This window comes from Phaseolus vulgaris, chromosome 1, assembly GCF_051622355.1.
Source record: "Phaseolus vulgaris cultivar YP4 chromosome 1, ASM5162235v1, whole genome shotgun sequence".
Taxonomy (NCBI): domain Eukaryota; kingdom Viridiplantae; phylum Streptophyta; class Magnoliopsida; order Fabales; family Fabaceae; genus Phaseolus; species Phaseolus vulgaris.
Genome location: NC_143498.1, coordinates 1,927,303 through 1,945,830, shown reverse-complemented (window position 1 = coordinate 1,945,830; position 18,528 = coordinate 1,927,303). Strand labels below are relative to the sequence as shown.

The following is an 18,528-nucleotide window of genomic DNA, read 5'->3' as shown; positions in this document are numbered from 1 at the left end:
TGTACTAACAAGTTATTTTTTCTATTGTAATTTTTTTTTTCTTCTAAATTTTTTTTTCAGTGTTCGATCTCAACTCTCGGTCGAAAGTTACCTACAACAAATTATTTGACGTTTAAGTAAATGTTCGGTATAAGAATGAAATATATGTTATAACATTTGCTTTCGTTGTTGTGTTTATTTAGATTGTATTGTTAAACTAAGATTAAAATTTATAAAATAATTAAGATTATATTATATTATTTTTCATACGATTTATGTTAAACTGAGATTAATATTATCATAATTAAAATTATATCACCTATTTTGTTATAAAATTTAACATATATTAATATACTTTAATTTTAACAAGTTATTACAAATATATTTGAAGGAAAAATAGATAAAGAATCCAAGTAAACGGAGTTATTTGATGAAATGAATTCTAGAAATCAATAATCACAAGCAATTGTCACATGGCAACTAAAGTGGCAGAATTTTAAAACTACTATAATTGGTATTTTCTTGTTTTTGGTATTTTTATTTTATTTGTAATATCACATTAAGTCAACATTTTACGTCCCATCGATTCAATACATCTTTACTTGACCGTTTGTTTTGACTATAAAATAAAAAAAATACAAATTTATTTGTTTTTAATATTATTAATATAATTGATCTTTTATACACACTTTTATTTGTAAATTTGATTTTGAATTGGTCCTTTGGTATTTGGGTTAAAAGGAAATAAAATAGCAAAGTTTGTAAAAGAAAATCATAAAATTAATTCAACCATTGAAGAAAACGCGTATGTTGTGTCTACATCAAACCAAGATGTAAAGTTGTTAAGCATATTGACTAATGGGGAGTTTCCTATTACGTATAGATTTCGAATCATTTAGATAACAAATAAATAATAGTCTACACTTCTATACACCACCATCACCTACTAATAAATTCGAATAAAAACCAAACCACAATCTTGTCCTCTTTTCTATATATATAATTTTTTTTCAAATTAATTTTAACTAATTATATACACAATGTTTTAATATGTTCAAGATTTTATATATCTTACTATTCGGGTTAATTTAAGTTTAAATACATCTTATTTCTGTTTTATTGAGATATTTTTTAAAGACAAAACCGTGATAAAGTTCAAAATAATTAAGAAAATGTATATTTAAAAGGTGGAGTGGTTATTATTTTGAACTTGAGTGTCTTCTAAAGTTCCTTCGTTAGGTTTCTTCTTTTTTGATTGATGTCTTGAACCTTTGGTATCTATGTTTTCGATTAAAAGTTTGTGATTGATTTAAGGTCTTTTTTGTGTTTGAGAAATGTGCCGTATACCCTCCAGTATGTTATATATATGGAAAACCTTATTTTGACACCCACTTTGTGCATTGCTCCAAATTACACCTTTCAAATGACAGAGGTTATGAAGTGTAAAAAGATTTTTATCATTTGAAGAGGTGTAATTTGGAGCAAGTCAAATTATCATGGCTATATATATAGATTGATGTAGCTAAAGTGAGTTATATTTATTTATTTTTTTCTTGTTGATAAAAAAATATAATATTTTTTTAATTAAAATATAGAGTTAAAGAAATTGTAATCTAAAAAGAAAAAACGGAATCCGGAAATGAAGGGAAAATAAACAATATCCGCGTTACAGCGAAGTTGACACGCGCATGCCATTTATTTCACGACCGGAGTAGAAAAAAGAGACTCACAAATTTACCTTCTAACACACACAACACAACCACATCGTCATCTTCGTCCTCCGACACTTCAACTTCTCGTGTTCTTCCTCTGGAGACCTCTTCCGCACCACCGTGGAATTTTCCTGCTTCTGTGACACAAAACACACTCTGCTTGTCATATAACTTACTCTTGTCCCTGTCACCATGCCGTTTACAAGATAGGGTTTGCACTTTTTAATCAGCTCTAGCTATGACCAGGTACACAAAGTACTGTGTTAGTTAGAACTTTCTTCAATTATTAGCAAAATTTTCAGTAGACTAGCCTTGGTGAACTGTGTGTGAGGATTTTTTAAGCTTCGGTCGTTTTTATGTGTGTTGATTGGTGAGTATTGTTGAAGGTTGTGATTTTTTGGTAGAAGGGTCGAGTCAATGGAAGGTGTTGATCAGAGTAATATGAAACGAAATGGTTGTGTATTTGGTTCGTCATCGGGTGCAAATCTCAGACCCCCAAATCGATTGAATAATGCTGTGGCTATTAGTCAAATGGGTGTTGCTGAGAATCAGAAACCCTATGGTATACCACCCTCTTACCCTAACACAAATATTTCACCTTCTTCACCCTATCCTCAGTTTTTTGGCTCTCAATCCCATTCCAATTCGGTTTCTCAGCGTTTGGGTTCTCCCAATTTGAGTTCTGCTTCATCCCATTCCAGGTCTTTGTCTCAGCCCCCTTTTTTCTCTCTGGATTCCTTGCCCCCATTGAGTCCTTCTCCTTATAGAGAGCCCTCCCTTTCTGACCCAATTTCAACAGATGTGTCTGCTGAGGAAAGCTTGGTTAACCCACATGCCCCTTTGCCTAATCGTGGTCCTGCACTTCAGCTTGGCCATTCTCTTCCACCTCGGAAAGGACACAGGCGATCCAGCAGTGATTCCCCTTTGGGAATCTCTGATTTTATTCAGTCTGCCCCTCAGTTGGTTCCCTCCAGGACTTGGAGTGATCGTGATGGTTCTAGGGGAGGGAACTCGGGTTATGAGAAACCGATTCAGCTGGTGTTGAAGGAACCGATTAAGGATATGGACCGTGCTGATGGTTTTGGTGTGGAACCTATGGTTGGGAGGAAAGAGGATGATGCACTGGATGATTTGTTCAGTGCATACATGAATTTGGACAACATTGATGGTCTGAATTTTTCTGGTATGGAAGATAAGGATTTGGATAGCAGAACCAGTGGTTCCAAGACTGTTGAAAGCAGTGACAACGAAGTTGAGAGTCATGCAAATGGGAAAACAACCGGTGCTCAAGGGGCTAGTTCAAGCTGTTCAGAGGAGAGAAGGGAAGGAGTGAAGAGGAGCTCTGATGGAGACATTGCACCTGGTTCCCGACACCGGAGAAGTTTCTCATTGGACAGCTCCATTGGAAATTTCCACATTGGAGATGAATCACCTAAGCTTCCTCCTTTGCAAAACCGAGGTGGTCAACACTCTCCTAGCAATTCGATGGATGGTAAGACATCTGAAACAAGCATCGAGTTTGGAAATGGTGAGTTCAGCTCAGAGGAGCTAAAGAAAATAAAGGAGAATGATAAACTTGCTGAAATTGCCATGGCTGATCCTAAACGTGCAAAAAGGTAACAATAGTCTTCTCTTTGACTGTTTTTTTATGTTCTTTTCTCTTTTGCTGTAAAAAAACTAAGGCTGTAAAATATTTGTCTAGGATTTTGGCGAATCGGTTATCTGCTGCTCGCTCAAAAGAGCGGAAGATGCGATACATTTCTGAATTGGAGCTGAAAGTCCAAACACTTCAGACAGAGACAACCACATTGTCTACTCAATTTACCAAATTACAGGTGCGTGCCTTCTGAGTTGAGCAGATATTCCATTTTCTTCAAGTTGTCATCTATATTACTGTGATAAATAAAATGTTTCCTTTATCTTTTTCTCCCCTTTTCTTTTGCTGTGCTTGTCTGCAGATGGATAATTCAGAGCTTAAAAGTGAGAATAATGAGTACAAATTGAGGATTCAAGCCTTCGAGCAGCAGTCCCAACTGAAAGATGGTATGGATATACATTTTCCTTCTACTTAATGTATTACCTGAAATCTGCTTTAGCTTATTCGAACCTTTAATGTGTGAACTTTGTTGTTTTTGTACACAAATCACTTGTTTATATGATCAGGTTCAATGATGTCTGCTTTTCATTTAGAAAAGGGATTTTATGTGCTAACAAGGTTTACTATATGACAATTTTTGAATGTGTATAGACAAGTTATTCAAATTTGTGCTGGTTCTCAACATGTAAATGGCTGGTGTTAATTAACTAAAACTCGAGTGATTTACTATCCAATTATTTCAGGGTATCTGCACACTTCACCTTTGAAATCTACCTGTCTAGCTGGAATTTAATTTCATTTTCACAAATGCTTGTAAAGTACATTTTGCACTAGCTAGCACCACGATTTTTCTGAACTTCTCGCTTGTTTCACGCCCGCTTTAAAACTGCATATCTAAAAATATCAGGGTCATTTTGCCCACATATTGCTGTCACTAAAACACCCTTAATGCCAAATAGAAAGAAGATAGAGAGAAAGAGAGACTTGGAAGGAAAGGGAACTCAGATAGTCAAGGCTCAAATGTTCTTTTTCTTGTATATACTAAGTTTGATGCTTTGATACTTAATACTAATAGTCAGAAACTGCACTAACCATGATTATTACCCCAACTTCTGTTGTGTTCATGCCTAATGACTGTATCAGCTATGACTTCTTTTCTAAATCTTTCATGATTAATGCAGTTATGGTGTAAACTTTATCTCTTAAGACCAAAGCAATATTTTTTTAGCATCTTGAACTTGTAATTCAGAAATATGCATCTCCATTTCATCATCCTCTCCCTTCTTCAAATGCACTGTTACTGCCTTGTTTTTGTGGTGGATATGAATACTTTAGCTGTGCAATAAAACATCTTATGCATGCTTATTTTGGCAGCTCTGAATGAGACATTGGATGCTGAAGTGCGGCGTTTAAGACGCATGGTTGCAGAACTTGGCGGAGAGACCCTCCTCTCGAGTCGCATGGCTCAACAGCTTGCTATTAGCCAACAAATGTTCCCATTACAGCAGCACCAGCAGCACCCTAACCAGCTTAGACATGCTCAACTGCACAATAACCATTCTCAGGAACAGACACAGACTCAGTCACAGCGCCAGAATGGCAAAGCAACAGCCTACTGATCATCATCTTCATTGCACAACAAAACTCTGCAACCATGTATACTCAATGCTTGTGATGTGAATCAGAGCATACTTTATGACCAAGTTCAAGTAAAAAAAAGACTCCACTCAGAATCAAAATAAAGTTTAGAATTGTTGATTTTACCGCCCAAGTTTTTAGTTATTATCTGTAAATTTTATGATGATTTCAGATTATTTCATTAGGATTTATGATTGATTTTATTAAGATTTGTTTTATTTACTTTTAAAAATTTCTTTCTTCTATTATGGTGAAGATTCTATCATTAATTGCGATTTGTTTTCTATTTTTTTTCTTACATATTTAAATTTAACTGAAAATGATTGAGTATAAATGAAATATAAGCGTTCGCATTGCTTATGTAATTTAAATAGAAGCTTGTTACTTAGACCATGTTAGTGTATAAAAATTCATTGTATTTTATTGTTCAAAGTGCCGGGGATTTAAGTTGAATGTTTCATGCCAAAAAAACGTAATGAATATTTGTTTTTAAGTGCGTGTTGTATGTTACATGTTGTGTTGTTGTCTGAAAAGAAGCATGTAGTTGAAATTAATTAATTTGAAAATATGTTACATTGAAAATAATTTTAGAAGAACTTGTTAAACTTAAAAGTTATAATAGTTATTATCACAAAGTTAAAATTTTAAGTTAACATAGGCTTTTGAAAATCGACTCAATGTAGAATTAACAAAGTTAACTTTAGGTCTATAGTATTTTGTCTCTAAATTTTAAATTAATTTTAATTTTCAAGATTATTGTCATGACAGTACTTAATCTTATATAATTAAAATATGTTAACTAATTGCAATTAAGTCATGTATAATATACTTAGATTTATACATTAGTTATTTTATACTCTATGCTAAATATAATATAACAGTAATTGTTAACTAACATGTTGCACTACAACACGTTTATGTGTATCTTCTTTGTTAGAAAAGGTTGAATTCAAGATAAAAAAAAATTCTATATTGGAGAGAAACTTCTATTTGGTAAAAAGAAAAGTGATGAGAAACATTTAAGTACGAGGATATATAATAAAATGGAAAATGAAAATTATGATTTCAATCTGTGCAAATTAGGCTCACATGAATCAAAACATTTCCTCATATTTAAATGTAAATTTTTTTTTATTAAGATTTATCTGCGATTTCTATTATATGTTACGGAAACACAAATTATAAAACTACAATCGACTTAACTGATACTAACTTAAATATAGATTTAAAAAAATTATATTAATATTAGTTAGATTCACATTAACTTAAATGAATATTAAAAATAAATAAAATTAATCTCAGTAAAAATAAATCTAACTTAAACACACAAAAATATAAAAAAATAAGAATAAATTACATTACTTTAGGAAATATTAAAAATAAATTACATAAACATCATCTTATAATTGTACCAACTTAAATAAATAATAATAAATAATTTAAATAAATAGAAATATTAAAATTAAATAATATCAAATTCTACCATATTAAAAATCATGAATTAGATTAATATATTAACTTAAATAAATAGAAATATTAAAATGAAATAATATCAACTTCTACCATATTAGAAATCAATTAGATTAACATTAATCTAGTTAACACTGATTTTAATAAATATTAAAAAATAAGTAGATTAATATTAATTTAAATAAATATAAATATTTATATTAAAGTTTGATTCAATATAGATATACATTATAAACATAAAAGTCCCGAGGCAAAGCGGTGGAACTTTTTCCAGAATATTTTCTATATATACTACTTTCTTCTTATCTTACACTACTTTTCTCATGTTCTTCTATATCTCTCTCTTTATTTTTTCTTCATTATCACGAAGTTCTCTTTTATATATAGCGTTGAAAACAAGGACTGTTGACACAACAATTTTCTGCTTTCCTGAGAACTAAGAACAACAAAAGCTTCTTTGCCACATTACACTCAGAAAATTGCAGAATATGCATAAAATATCTCTTGATAAATGAAAATATTGAACAAATAAACTAAAAAAAAATTGTACAAATATATACTATTGTATATGCTGATGTGACTTGGTCTCCCTGACCGAGTTAATCGAGACACCCTCGGATGATCAGATTGACCGACACGTTCAATATTAATGTTTAAGGTCAATGTAACTAAACTACCATTAAGAATTAGGTAATACAACTATAAATGTGATTCATTCCACTAATCAGAACCAATGAGATAAACTTATTAAAATAATATAAATAACACACATTATAAAGAATAAAATACGTCATTATTACTATACACATCCGGAGTGTCGAATATTCTTTTTTACTGACTTGAGTGTCGGAGTGTCTTTTGTAACTACATCCTTCATTTAGCATTTACCCGTAACTGATAATCGAAGGAATAGCACAAAGACAAGAAGAATCTCAATAAAACCTTAAAAAGCTGGCCCAAAAAATGAGTAAAGTAAAGACTTCAAGTTTTCTAGTTGCATGAACTATATTTAACAACACCAAATATTTGATTCATCATAACACACGTAAGTGGTATTACCCTGTCTCTGATGGCAACAGTTCCAACAGCAAATACAATTTTTTTTCCAAAATATTATACATATAATAAAGTGCAAAATGACAGAATTGATGGCACGGAAATCTCCGTGCAAAGGATCATGCATACATCCATTAAAGGTCATTATCAATTGATATAATATTAAAATAACACAAATTTAAGTAATATTTGAGGTGCTGATCTATTATTATTATTATTATTATTATTATTATTATTATTATTATTATTATTGTGGTGATGAATATTGAATGGAGCAACATGTGCTAAGTTGTCCTCTTCTTGCAAACTAGGTAAAGGTCACTTTTCTTGTGCATCGTTATTCCTGGTTTCACTTCCGTGTCCAACATCTCCTCTCTGTCAAACCCTGCGCCCACTTCCCAGTCAAAACTGTGGACCAGATTCGCAAGACCAAGCTCAACGTTCACCATGCCCATGTGCTTCGCCGGACACATTCTCCGGCCGCTCCCAAACGGAAGCACCTCAAACTCCTTCCCCTTCAGCTCCATCTCGCTCCCAATAAACCTCTCGGGCCAAAACTCCTCGGGCTTTTCCCAGTTCTCGGGGTCCCTTGCTATGGCCCACGCGTTAACGTACACCACAGTTTTGGCTTCGATTTCGTACCCATCGATGCTGCAACGCTCCGTCGCTTCCCTTGGCAAGAGAAGCGGCGAAGGTGGGAACAGTCTCAGCGTCTCCTTCACCACTGCTTTCAGATATGGAAGCCTTTCAATGTCGTCTTCGTTTATGAAATCTTTGTCCCCGAATAAACTTCTCGCTTCTCCTTGAACCATGCTCATCACTTCCGGATCCTTCAACAGTGCTGTCATCGCCCACACTATCGTCGCCGAAGAAGGGTCCGTTCCCGCTATAAAGATGTTCTGCATGCATATGTGAACTTATAAACACGAACACTCATTTGAATATGAGAAGATTGAGTTAGGAAGTTACCATGAGAAGGGCTTTTATGTGGTCAAGAGTGAGATGAAACGAGAGTGAAGGATTAGGAAGAAGCTGAAGAAGGATATCGATGATATCTTTCACTTCTTTCTCATCATCATCATCACCATTTTTAGCCATGTGCTCAAAGATCACTCGTTCGTAGAACGCATCCAACTCCTTGAACGTTTTCTCAAGCCGCCACGTTTTTCCGGTCACTCTATCAACCCAACCCATCATCGGAAAATAATCCGAAACGAAAAACTCAGCCAGTAACGCTTGCGCCTCGTTCAGCAGAACCTGCAACCGGCTCCTCCGCTTTTTCTTCTCCACAACTTCCTCCAGCTCACCGACGTAGCTTTTCCCCAAAGCGATTCTGCATATCAGAGAGCTCGTGAAAGACATCAGCATTTCGGTCAGGTTCACGACAGTGCCCGAAGCTGCCCGTTCCGAGAGCTTCCGAACCATTTGCGCAACCTCGTCTTCTCGGACGGAGCGAAAGGACTGAACGCGGTGCGCGCTGAAGAGGTGAACCATGGAGAGTTTCTTCAACTCTCGCCAGCATGGGCCGTAGGGCGCGAAGCCCAGGTCGAGGCCGTTGTAAGAGAGCTTTGCGGGGCCCACGAAGGCGGGTCTGTTTGCGAAGTTGAGGTCGTGGGTTTTGAGGATTTGTTCGGCGTGTCGGGCCGAGGAAACGACGACGGTTTGTAGGGTGGCGAGACGCAGCGACATGAGAGGGCCGTGGCGTTTGGCGAGTTGCCATAGAGAGCGATGTGGGGATGAGTGATCGAGTTGGTGAAGGTTGCCGATGAGAGGAAGCGACGGAGGAGACGGTGGTGCTGCAAGCTTTGTTCTGTGTGAGAGAATACGGAAGAGGAAGAAGATGAAGATAAAGACAGAAGGTAAAGAGAGAAGAACAAACACATCCATTTTCAACTATAGATTTTTCTGAAGTCATATATGTGTTAATAAATATATTTATATTTGTTAAATTATAACATGAGTAAAAGTTATATTATTTAAATAGAAAATATAAATTATCTATTAAAGTAAAGTAGCCTTCTTAATTCTATGTAAAAGCGTGTTATTTATAATTTATAAAAAAAAATTATATAAATAAACTAATGTAGTTTAATATGACATATTAATAGTATATGATTTATAATAAGATTGAATAGATTGTAATAACTTCACAAATGCAAATATTTTGTTTTAAAAAAATTCTTACTATAACGAATATATGAAATTATTTTGTGGGAAAGTAGTGAATGAATAAGAAAAAATATATTATTATATGAATTTGAACAATTAAAAGAATTTAGAAAGTAATTACATATTATAAATATAAATTCTTTATCTTCTGAGAAGGGAATTTAGAAATGAATTCTCTTTTTCCTAAATTTGTAAGTTAATTTTTATTTATTATTACTATGAAATCTCATTCCATGAACTAAATTTGCAATGATTAACCTAAAATGAAGAATATAATCTATATGAATAAAATAAGTGATTCTCATCATCTAAAATTGTTATACTTTGTTATCAACTGGCCTAACTAATGATATTGGTCAATTATTTTACAAATTCAGTTCCTTATATATATGCAATATAAATGTATTAATAATTACATAAGTAAATATCTGAATTGCAAGATATCCATTATGCACAATACAATACAAAAGAATAAAATTACAAGATTTTGTTATTTACCAAAAGATAAAAAGAACATAGAAAACATTTAACATAATGAAATATTACGGATTGTGTTTGTTTTAGATTCTTAGGATTATTATTTCACTCTCCTTTTTCATCATTTGTATTAAAAAAAAAAATTTCTATTTTTTAATCAAATTTAAATTTTTAGTTTAAAATTTAAAACTTGTGTTTTCTTTTTTTCTTTCAATTTAAATTTATTATATTTTCAAATCATAAAGAATAAAATTTAAAAAAAAATTGTACATGGAAAAAAAATAAAAGAATCCTGTTTATAAATATAAATATATATATATATATATATATATAGAGAGAGAGAACCATAAATAATAATAATAATAATAATATATGAAATTAAGTTATTTAATTAGATAGAAGAAACCAATCATTCTCAGACCCAAATTATTTAAATTAACTACCAAAATTAAAAATCAGGGAATAGAAACCGTTATATATTTTGTCCAATACCAATTAGAATAGTTAAAATATAAATTAAATTATTAAATATGAAAATATAAAATAAATTGTAAAATGAGAGGGAAATTCTGTAGTCTCAACAAATCATATTTAATATAAATGGTTAGAAATATTCGAAAAAAATATAGAAACATAGGAATAACATAATCTTTGGACATGGAAAGACTGATATAGAAGAAGTTTGGTATGGACACAACAAAAATCATGACTATGGATTAAACATAAGCATATAAATGTAAACATAAGCATGATTATTGATATTATTCAATACATATGAATGTAGTATTAATTAGAGCTTTTATTGCATTTATTAAATACGTGTAAATGGCATAATGATAATATATTAAATGCAAGTAAATAAATATACTATCTACTCCCTATTTTTTTTATCAATTTAAAAATCACTTTGTAATTTTATTAATAATAAAACCTATTTTAAATACCAAAATTTTTTTAGTTTATAAACTAATATCTAACTTAGTCAATATACACTAAAAAAATCATTAAATAAAAATCAATTTTAGAAACAAAAAATAATTAGTTTCGACTAAATTAATTACTATGTTGGAGACTACAAAATTGTTGTATTTAAATTAGTTTCTATTTTTGATAAATACTTCCTAAATTCATATCTAATTAGCTACCAAAGTTTTAACTACCAAATTTATAAACTAAGAAATTAGTACCTAATGTTAAATATCAATTTAGAAACGATTTTATAATTTTTAATATAAAAACTCATTAGATATAAATATTTTTTTTATTTTATAAGATAGTATCTAACTTAGTTAATCCAATATTTTTTTTTCTCTAAATTAGTTTATATTTAATAATTTTGTTTGTGGTGTGTGGAGGGTTTAGGAGGAAGTAACAAATTCATGCATAATTAAATATATAAAGTAAATACACATTATACAATAAATACATTTAGTAAATAAATAAATAAATGTATACTAGTATTCAATATATGAATGTATTAAAAAATACATATATATTAGAGCATTTATTACATTTACTAAATATGTGTAATTGGCATAGTGATAATACATATGATAAATACAATATATTAAATGTAAGTAATAAATATCTATCTATACCCTTTTTTTCTTACCAATTTATCACTTTATAAATTTTTGTTAATAATGAAAAATATTTTTTATATCAATATTTTTATAATTTATAAAATAATATTTAACTTCGTCAATATTAAAAGAAAATAATATCAATTTTATAAATAAAAAATAATTAGTTGTTATATTAACTAAATTATAAACTATTTTATACATTAAAATAATTATTGGTATCTAAATTAGTTTTTATTATTGATAAATAATTGTTAAATTGATAGGTAAGGTTTTATCTACCAACTTTAGAATTTAAATAATTAGTAGCTAAAACTTAATTAACTAATTAGATATCGATTATCAGTAATAAAAACTAATTTATATATCAATAATTTTTTTAGTCTCTAAATTAGTATATAATTTTCAGATAATATAATTACTATTTTTTTAAATTAGTTTTTATTTAAGAATTTTCTAATAATATCAAACTATTTTAAAAAAATGTGTATGTATGATAAACTTATCATGATATATAAAGAAAAATAACATCAATTTATAAACATGAAATAATAAATGTAATATAGTTTTGACTATAGACACAAATTGTTCATCAAACTATTCAAAAAAATCCCCGTTAAATGAATTTAACCAGATTTCTTTTATATATAAATATATGTATATATCTATTGTTATAATAAATTAACTAAAACAATAAGAAAAGAAAATATACATGTTTTTATAAGGGTTGAAAAGTTCTTCATAGGTTTTTGGTCCTTGATTTTCACTCGTCGGGTTTGGGATACTTATGAAATGTACTATGACGTAAAGTTAGCTTCCAGAATTTAGAGATTGAATTGGTTAATGCTATTAAAAATACATATCATAGTTCAAATAAGGTCAACTTATTTTTAGGGATGAACTGAAACTACAAGGATGGTTTCTTCTTGTTTCTTCCTGCACCTCCGTATGTTTTTCTTTCACCTTCATAAATTTTTATATTTATAAAAATATCCATTTGTAATATTCTGGATTACATAATAATTTTTTTTTTTCAATTTCGTAATTAGCTTCTAAATTACATAATCCGAAATCTTTTTTTCATATGTATGATTAGTTTATGGAAGTTTTTTTCAGCTTCCAGATTATGTAATCCAGAAGCTAATCTATGAGATGACACAAAAGGAATAAAAAAGTATTTTCACGTTTTGTATGTAGTGACAGAAGAACATATAGAGGTGCAGGAAGAAAGAGTCACCTAGAAGTTGTTGGACTCTATTAGTAGAGATGTAGTGCTAATAATTTTTATTAGTCTAACGTGATTGAGGATGTTATATATCTAAAGGGTGTTTAATCATGTACATTACAATATAAAATAAATATATAGAAAAATACTATTAGGATAATATTTAAAAAATAAGAATACTTCATTTAAAAACTGATAACTTCGTTCAATTGATATTTTTAAAAATTATTATAATTATAACTATAAAAAAGTCATTAAATATAAATTAATTTAGAAAAAAAAATCATTAATATGAAATAGTTTTTATTATTAATAAAAAATTATAAAATATTTTATAAATTAGTATCGTTACTAATGCAAACCATTTAAAAATAATATATAAATTTATATTAATAATATAAATTACTTTAAATATCAATAATTTTTTAATTCATCAAATATTATTTAATTTAATTAATATAATAATTAATTTTTTATTTTTTTTATAAATTAATTGATATTTAATATTTTTTTTTAGTGTGTAGAAGTTTGAGAGGAAATAACAAAATACATGTATAATTAATATATAAATTAAATACATATTATACAATAAATACGCGTAGTAAATACATATATACCAGCATTCAATACATATAAATGTAGTATTAAATATTTATATTAAAGCATTTATTACATTTATTAAATACGTGTAAATGCCATAAGATAATACATATGATAAATGCAATATATTAAATGCAATTAATGAATATACGGTCTACCCCTCTCTTTTTTTAGTTTCGTTTAAGATTTTGTAAAAATTACATAACTTTTATATTTTATTAAATATGTTTGTCATGGCTTATACATGCGAAATTAATTTTTGTCTCTAATTCAAATTTTAGACCTTCTAAATGTTTGTAGTAAGAAAACTATTGAAATTGATTCTTAATAATATTTTTGTTTTACATAACAAATAAATTTTCAGCATGAAATATATATTATAATTTTATAACACCCACATTATTTAATAAATATTAAATATTTTAACATTCTAGTCCACATTAGAAATTCCTTTACCATGTCAAAAACGCTGGTAAAAACTTATTTCAATAGTTTTCTTATTACAAGTATCCAAAAGATTTAAAATTTAAACAATGAAAAAAATTAATCATATTTAATCATATTTAATATAAATACTTAATGCTTATTTTATACAGGTTAAAGTTATTCTACATATGTTAGTGTGTTTTTTTCTTCTATAAATTGGTGTTTAGTTTGCATAACATACCACAACAAGAATAAACATATACACACAAAATTTTGGGATAATTTGTAAAAATTCCAAAAAGAGTTATGGTAATGAATGAGATGAAAATAATGGGAGTTGCGATTTTAGCTATGATTGTGTTGGGTGTTGCACAAGTTGATCACAAACCACATTTTGGAGAAGTTGAGTCAAATGTTGGATGTAAAGTTAAATGTGCATTCAAATGTGAAGTTTATTTACCAGAACCACCAATTTATTCAAAATGTCTCACTGATTGTCGCAAAAAATGTGATCAAATATTCAATGATTTGGTTAATGATTGTATCACTAGTTGCGGATTTTTCAAGTATAGTAATTCTTGCTTAGAACAGTGCAAGAACAAATAACAATTCATTTCAATAATGTTCAGCAAAAAAAATTGTTCAGTAAAACAATATCATAATAAATTTTAGCATATGGCTAACTTCTTCCCTTTATTTTTCATTGTTTCTTCTTATGTTCCTTTCTTATATATATGGTTGTAATGAAAACGATGAAAGAATTATACAGATAGTGTTATCTTCAAATTTTATTAAGAACCCATTAGAAGAAAAAAAAATGTATTTAATAATTAATAATAATTTTTTAGCTTATTTATTTATGTGGATTTTAACATCCTTAAAGAAAGTTATAGTATAATGTGTACAAATGCTAAAAAGTAGACTCTGTTTAAATAATACGTAATTGTTTATTCTCATTGTTTGTATTATTCATCATTATAACTAAGCACATTTGAAGGTAAAAAACAATGAAAGTTAATATATGTTACACTATTAATATTTTATCTAGTTGAAAATTACAAAACAACTAAAAATAAGATATAAGGTTTATTTTATGTCAATTTTAATAATATGATATTGAAGTTTGTCATATCATGATTTGCTAAGTGTATTATGCTATCTTAATCAAATTTGTAGCAATTTTGTGTCTATAAATTGATGTGTGTCTTTTTCTTGAAACATTATAGTTGGTGGAGGCTTAGACAAGAATTGAAACAAAGATTAATGAAAACTATGAGAGGTTTAATGATGATGTTGATGATTGTGTTGGGTTTGATAGGAAGTGATTTCAATGTTTCATTTGCTCAAGTTGAGTCAAATAGACTCAGTTGCAATGGGAAATGTGTATTTGAGTGTTTTCCTTTGGTAACATTTACTACTTTATATTTATTATGTATTCAAGATTGCAGCAAAAAATGTGAAAAAGGATTCACTTTTGCTGCTGTTGGTGTGCCAGATTGCAATTCTAGCTGTGGCTTGATCAACACTGGTATTTTATTTCTTTACAAATTCATTTTTTTTTATGATTTCTTAGTTATTATGTGAATTTGGGTCAAATTATGATTCTAAATGTTCTTTGTGATGAACTTCAATTGCAGATAATGGTGATGTTATGGCTTCTGTGGTGGATTCTTGTTTGCAAGAATGTGAAAGAAGAAATAACACATTAAAGTGAAACAAATATATTCATGCTTTGCTGTAATGGAAAAACTTTAATCAATAAATAACTCTTTGTAAACTCCTTTTCTATTATTTTGTTATTTCTATTATTTTTTCCATTGTTGCAACAGAAGAAACCACATAATTAACAACAACAACAAAAAAAAATCACTAATGTTTTTATTAAATTAAAAATACAAATAAATTTTAAGTATCTCAATCCTATTTAACGTTATAATGTCTCAAAAATATAATTTTTCATTACATTTAGTATCATTCTCGATAGATATAATTGAAGATAATTAAGTCAATATATATTTATTTATTGTATATAAAACAGTAATGTTGGTATTTATGCTATTGTTTTTAATAAGTGTAGAAATAGTATATTTTAAGTAGTGTTTTTGTTTTTTATAAAATTGTGAATATCGCAAAATCATATTTTTCTAAATGTTATTTACTCAATACATAAATTATTGGCGCGGTATTTAACTGTGTATTTAATAAATTTAATAAATATTTGTAATAACTGATAAAATAGTGATTAATATTATTTTAAACTTTAAAAATATTAGTTGAATAGAAAAAAAAATGCAAGACACGTGAAAAGAAACGGGAAAAATATATTTAAATATTACATTTATTAGATGCATTAAATGAAGTATTTATTATATGCATTTAGTGACGTATTCAATATATTATATTTACGCATATACCCTTTTGGTTTTTTATATGTTTTCAAGGATATTTTTTAAGAATCAACAAATATAATAAATATTTTATTTTAATAAAATAATTGTATAATTTCATATTTTATCAATTTATTTTTTCATGTAACATAATAAACACATCGTCATATTTTTACAATATATTAAAAGTTAAATGTATAATTGAAAATAAATATTATATTCAAATTCTCTCTATATATATATGCTTACATATGGAATTCAAATATTAAAAAAATATTGTTTGATAAAATTGAGTAAAGATAAATATTAAAGAATTTGAATTCTACATATACTTATTATATATAATTTTTTTTAAATATATATGTAGCATTTCCGATAAATATAGTTGTGTTTTCGAATTGTATTTTTCTAGTGATAGTTGTGTTATTAAAAAAATAGAGGTTGTTTCATGAAAGATGATGTTGTTCAAATAATAAGAGTTTTTTTTTATGCAAAACAAACTTGTTCAAGCAAAATGAGCTCATTCAAGCAAGACGAACTCACTCAAATGATAACATGCTATATTAATGACAATGTTTGGTCACGTTTGAGGTTATTTATTCATATTGACAAGATATATAAATTGAGATTGATAATATATGCTATTGGTTGATATAATTGATGTTAAGATACATGATATGGTGTGTATGCATAACATGTGCCTTTTTGTGTGGTTCTTCGTGGATGATTGATCCTAGTTGGATATATTTTTTTAAGAATCAACAAATATAATATGATATATTAAAAAACAACATATTATACTAATGACAATGTTTTGTCATGCTTGAGGTTGTTTATTCATATTGTGACGTATGTTTTTATAAATGTTTATGATGATGATAAGATATATAAATTATGAGATTGATAATATATTCTTCTCGTAGATATATAATTCATGTTAAGATGTATGTATGACATGTGCCTTTTTAGGTATCCCTTCGTGGATGATGGGTCCTAATTGAATTACTTATACACATGTATATGAAGTGATATATATATATATATATATATATATATATATATATATATATGCGTATAAGGTTTGACCTAAATAAGGTGACCTTGAAGCAATGGTATATCACCCTTTATGGTTAGTGTAGGATACTCAGGATGATATAAAATTTTGAACAACAGTAATAAATGTGACACTCGCGTAACAAAAATATCTTGAGATCACTTTTGTTCAGTCACATATATAAAATTCTAAATGGTAAGAAGTTAAAAGAGACTTGAGACTTAGCTTGGTGGTGTATGTATACCTAATTAAAAAAAATGAAAGTTAAATATGTTACATTATAAATAATGATTTATTAATATTTTATCTAGTAAAAAATTACAAAACAACTAAAAATAAGATATAAATGTTATTTTATGAGTTAAATTAGATCTAAAGTTTACATTTTAATAAGATGATATTAAAGTTTATCATAAATTTTTTTTTTAAATAAAAGCTTTCATGTTAGGTATCACTATGCCACTTAAGATCTCAGCTAGGCTGACACCTCAAATAACAACAATCATTTACCATCACATGAAAAAAATATTATTAAACAAAAGAAAAAAAAAAAATACAAAAATACGGGGGGACTAGACCAAAACCCATATGTTAACAAAAACGATACATAGGTAGACTATACCTATTCATAAAGAATTCTAAGAACAGACAAGGTGGAAGCCTATTATACCAAAGAAAAGGTTCTCTATGAAAAAATCCTAAATTAGCCAACTTATTAGCACACGCATTTCCTTCACGAAAATATGAGTAACTGTAAACCTAATTTTCCCACAGTAATTAAGACAGGCATTCCATCGATTACGAAGCATCCAAGGAACATTTGTCCTAGCAGTAAACGCAGCACAAACCAAAGCAGAATCACATTCCAGCCAGACATTAGTAAGCCCCATCTTTTGAGCTTCCTCCATAGCATGTATAACCCCATAAAACTCAGCAACCAGAGCAGTCTGAACTTCAAGGAACGCAGAAAAAGCTCCAATAAATTCCCCCATACTCCCATGAAAAATACCTCCGCAAGTAGCAAGACCAGGATATCCCATAGCAGCCCCATCAGTGTTAATTTTTACCCAGCCAAGTGAAGGAAACTCCCATCTAATAGGAAGAGGACGTAGAACTTTACCAGTACGAGTGTTAATACCAAAAAACTTCAGCACA

The 18,528-nt window shown here is 28.7% G+C and overlaps 2 protein-coding genes and 1 long non-coding RNA gene across 5 annotated transcripts; 2 read left to right on the top strand and 1 right to left on the bottom strand.

Annotated features, from left to right (window-relative positions):
• The first annotated feature begins 1,610 nt into the window (after positions 1-1,610).
• On the top strand, positions 1,611-5,195 carry LOC137816353 (bZIP transcription factor 29). 3 transcript variants are annotated; one of them, XM_068619457.2, is made up of 5 exons: positions 1,611-1,937; positions 2,078-3,307; positions 3,394-3,526; positions 3,650-3,734; positions 4,663-5,195. In XM_068619457.2, exons 2-5 carry the CDS (start codon positions 2,109-2,111, stop codon positions 4,905-4,907), a joined length of 1,662 nt encoding a protein of 553 aa, XP_068475558.1. In that variant the 5' UTR covers positions 1,611-1,937; positions 2,078-2,108; the 3' UTR covers positions 4,908-5,195. The 3 variants fall into 3 exon arrangements, with proteins under 3 accessions (XP_068475558.1, XP_068475557.1, XP_068475556.1); XM_068619456.2 differs by having other exon boundaries at positions 1,659-1,937; positions 2,099-3,307; XM_068619455.2 differs by having other exon boundaries at positions 1,664-1,937; positions 2,096-3,307.
• A 2,226-nt stretch (positions 5,196-7,421) lies between these two features.
• On the bottom strand, positions 7,422-9,433 carry LOC137816352 (cytochrome P450 71A9). Its single transcript, XM_068619454.2, has 2 exons — positions 8,422-9,433; positions 7,422-8,351 (listed from the first exon to the last, which is right to left on the bottom strand). The coding sequence occupies exons 1-2, from the start codon at positions 9,337-9,339 to the stop codon at positions 7,737-7,739; spliced, it is 1,533 nt and encodes a 510-aa protein (XP_068475555.1). The 5' UTR covers positions 9,340-9,433; the 3' UTR covers positions 7,422-7,736.
• A 5,729-nt stretch (positions 9,434-15,162) lies between these two features.
• On the top strand, positions 15,163-15,709 carry LOC137815399 (uncharacterized). Its single transcript, XR_011081730.2, has 2 exons — positions 15,163-15,460; positions 15,570-15,709. It is a non-coding gene; the product is annotated as an uncharacterized LOC137815399 (long non-coding RNA).
• Positions 15,710-18,528: the final 2,819 nt, after the last annotated feature.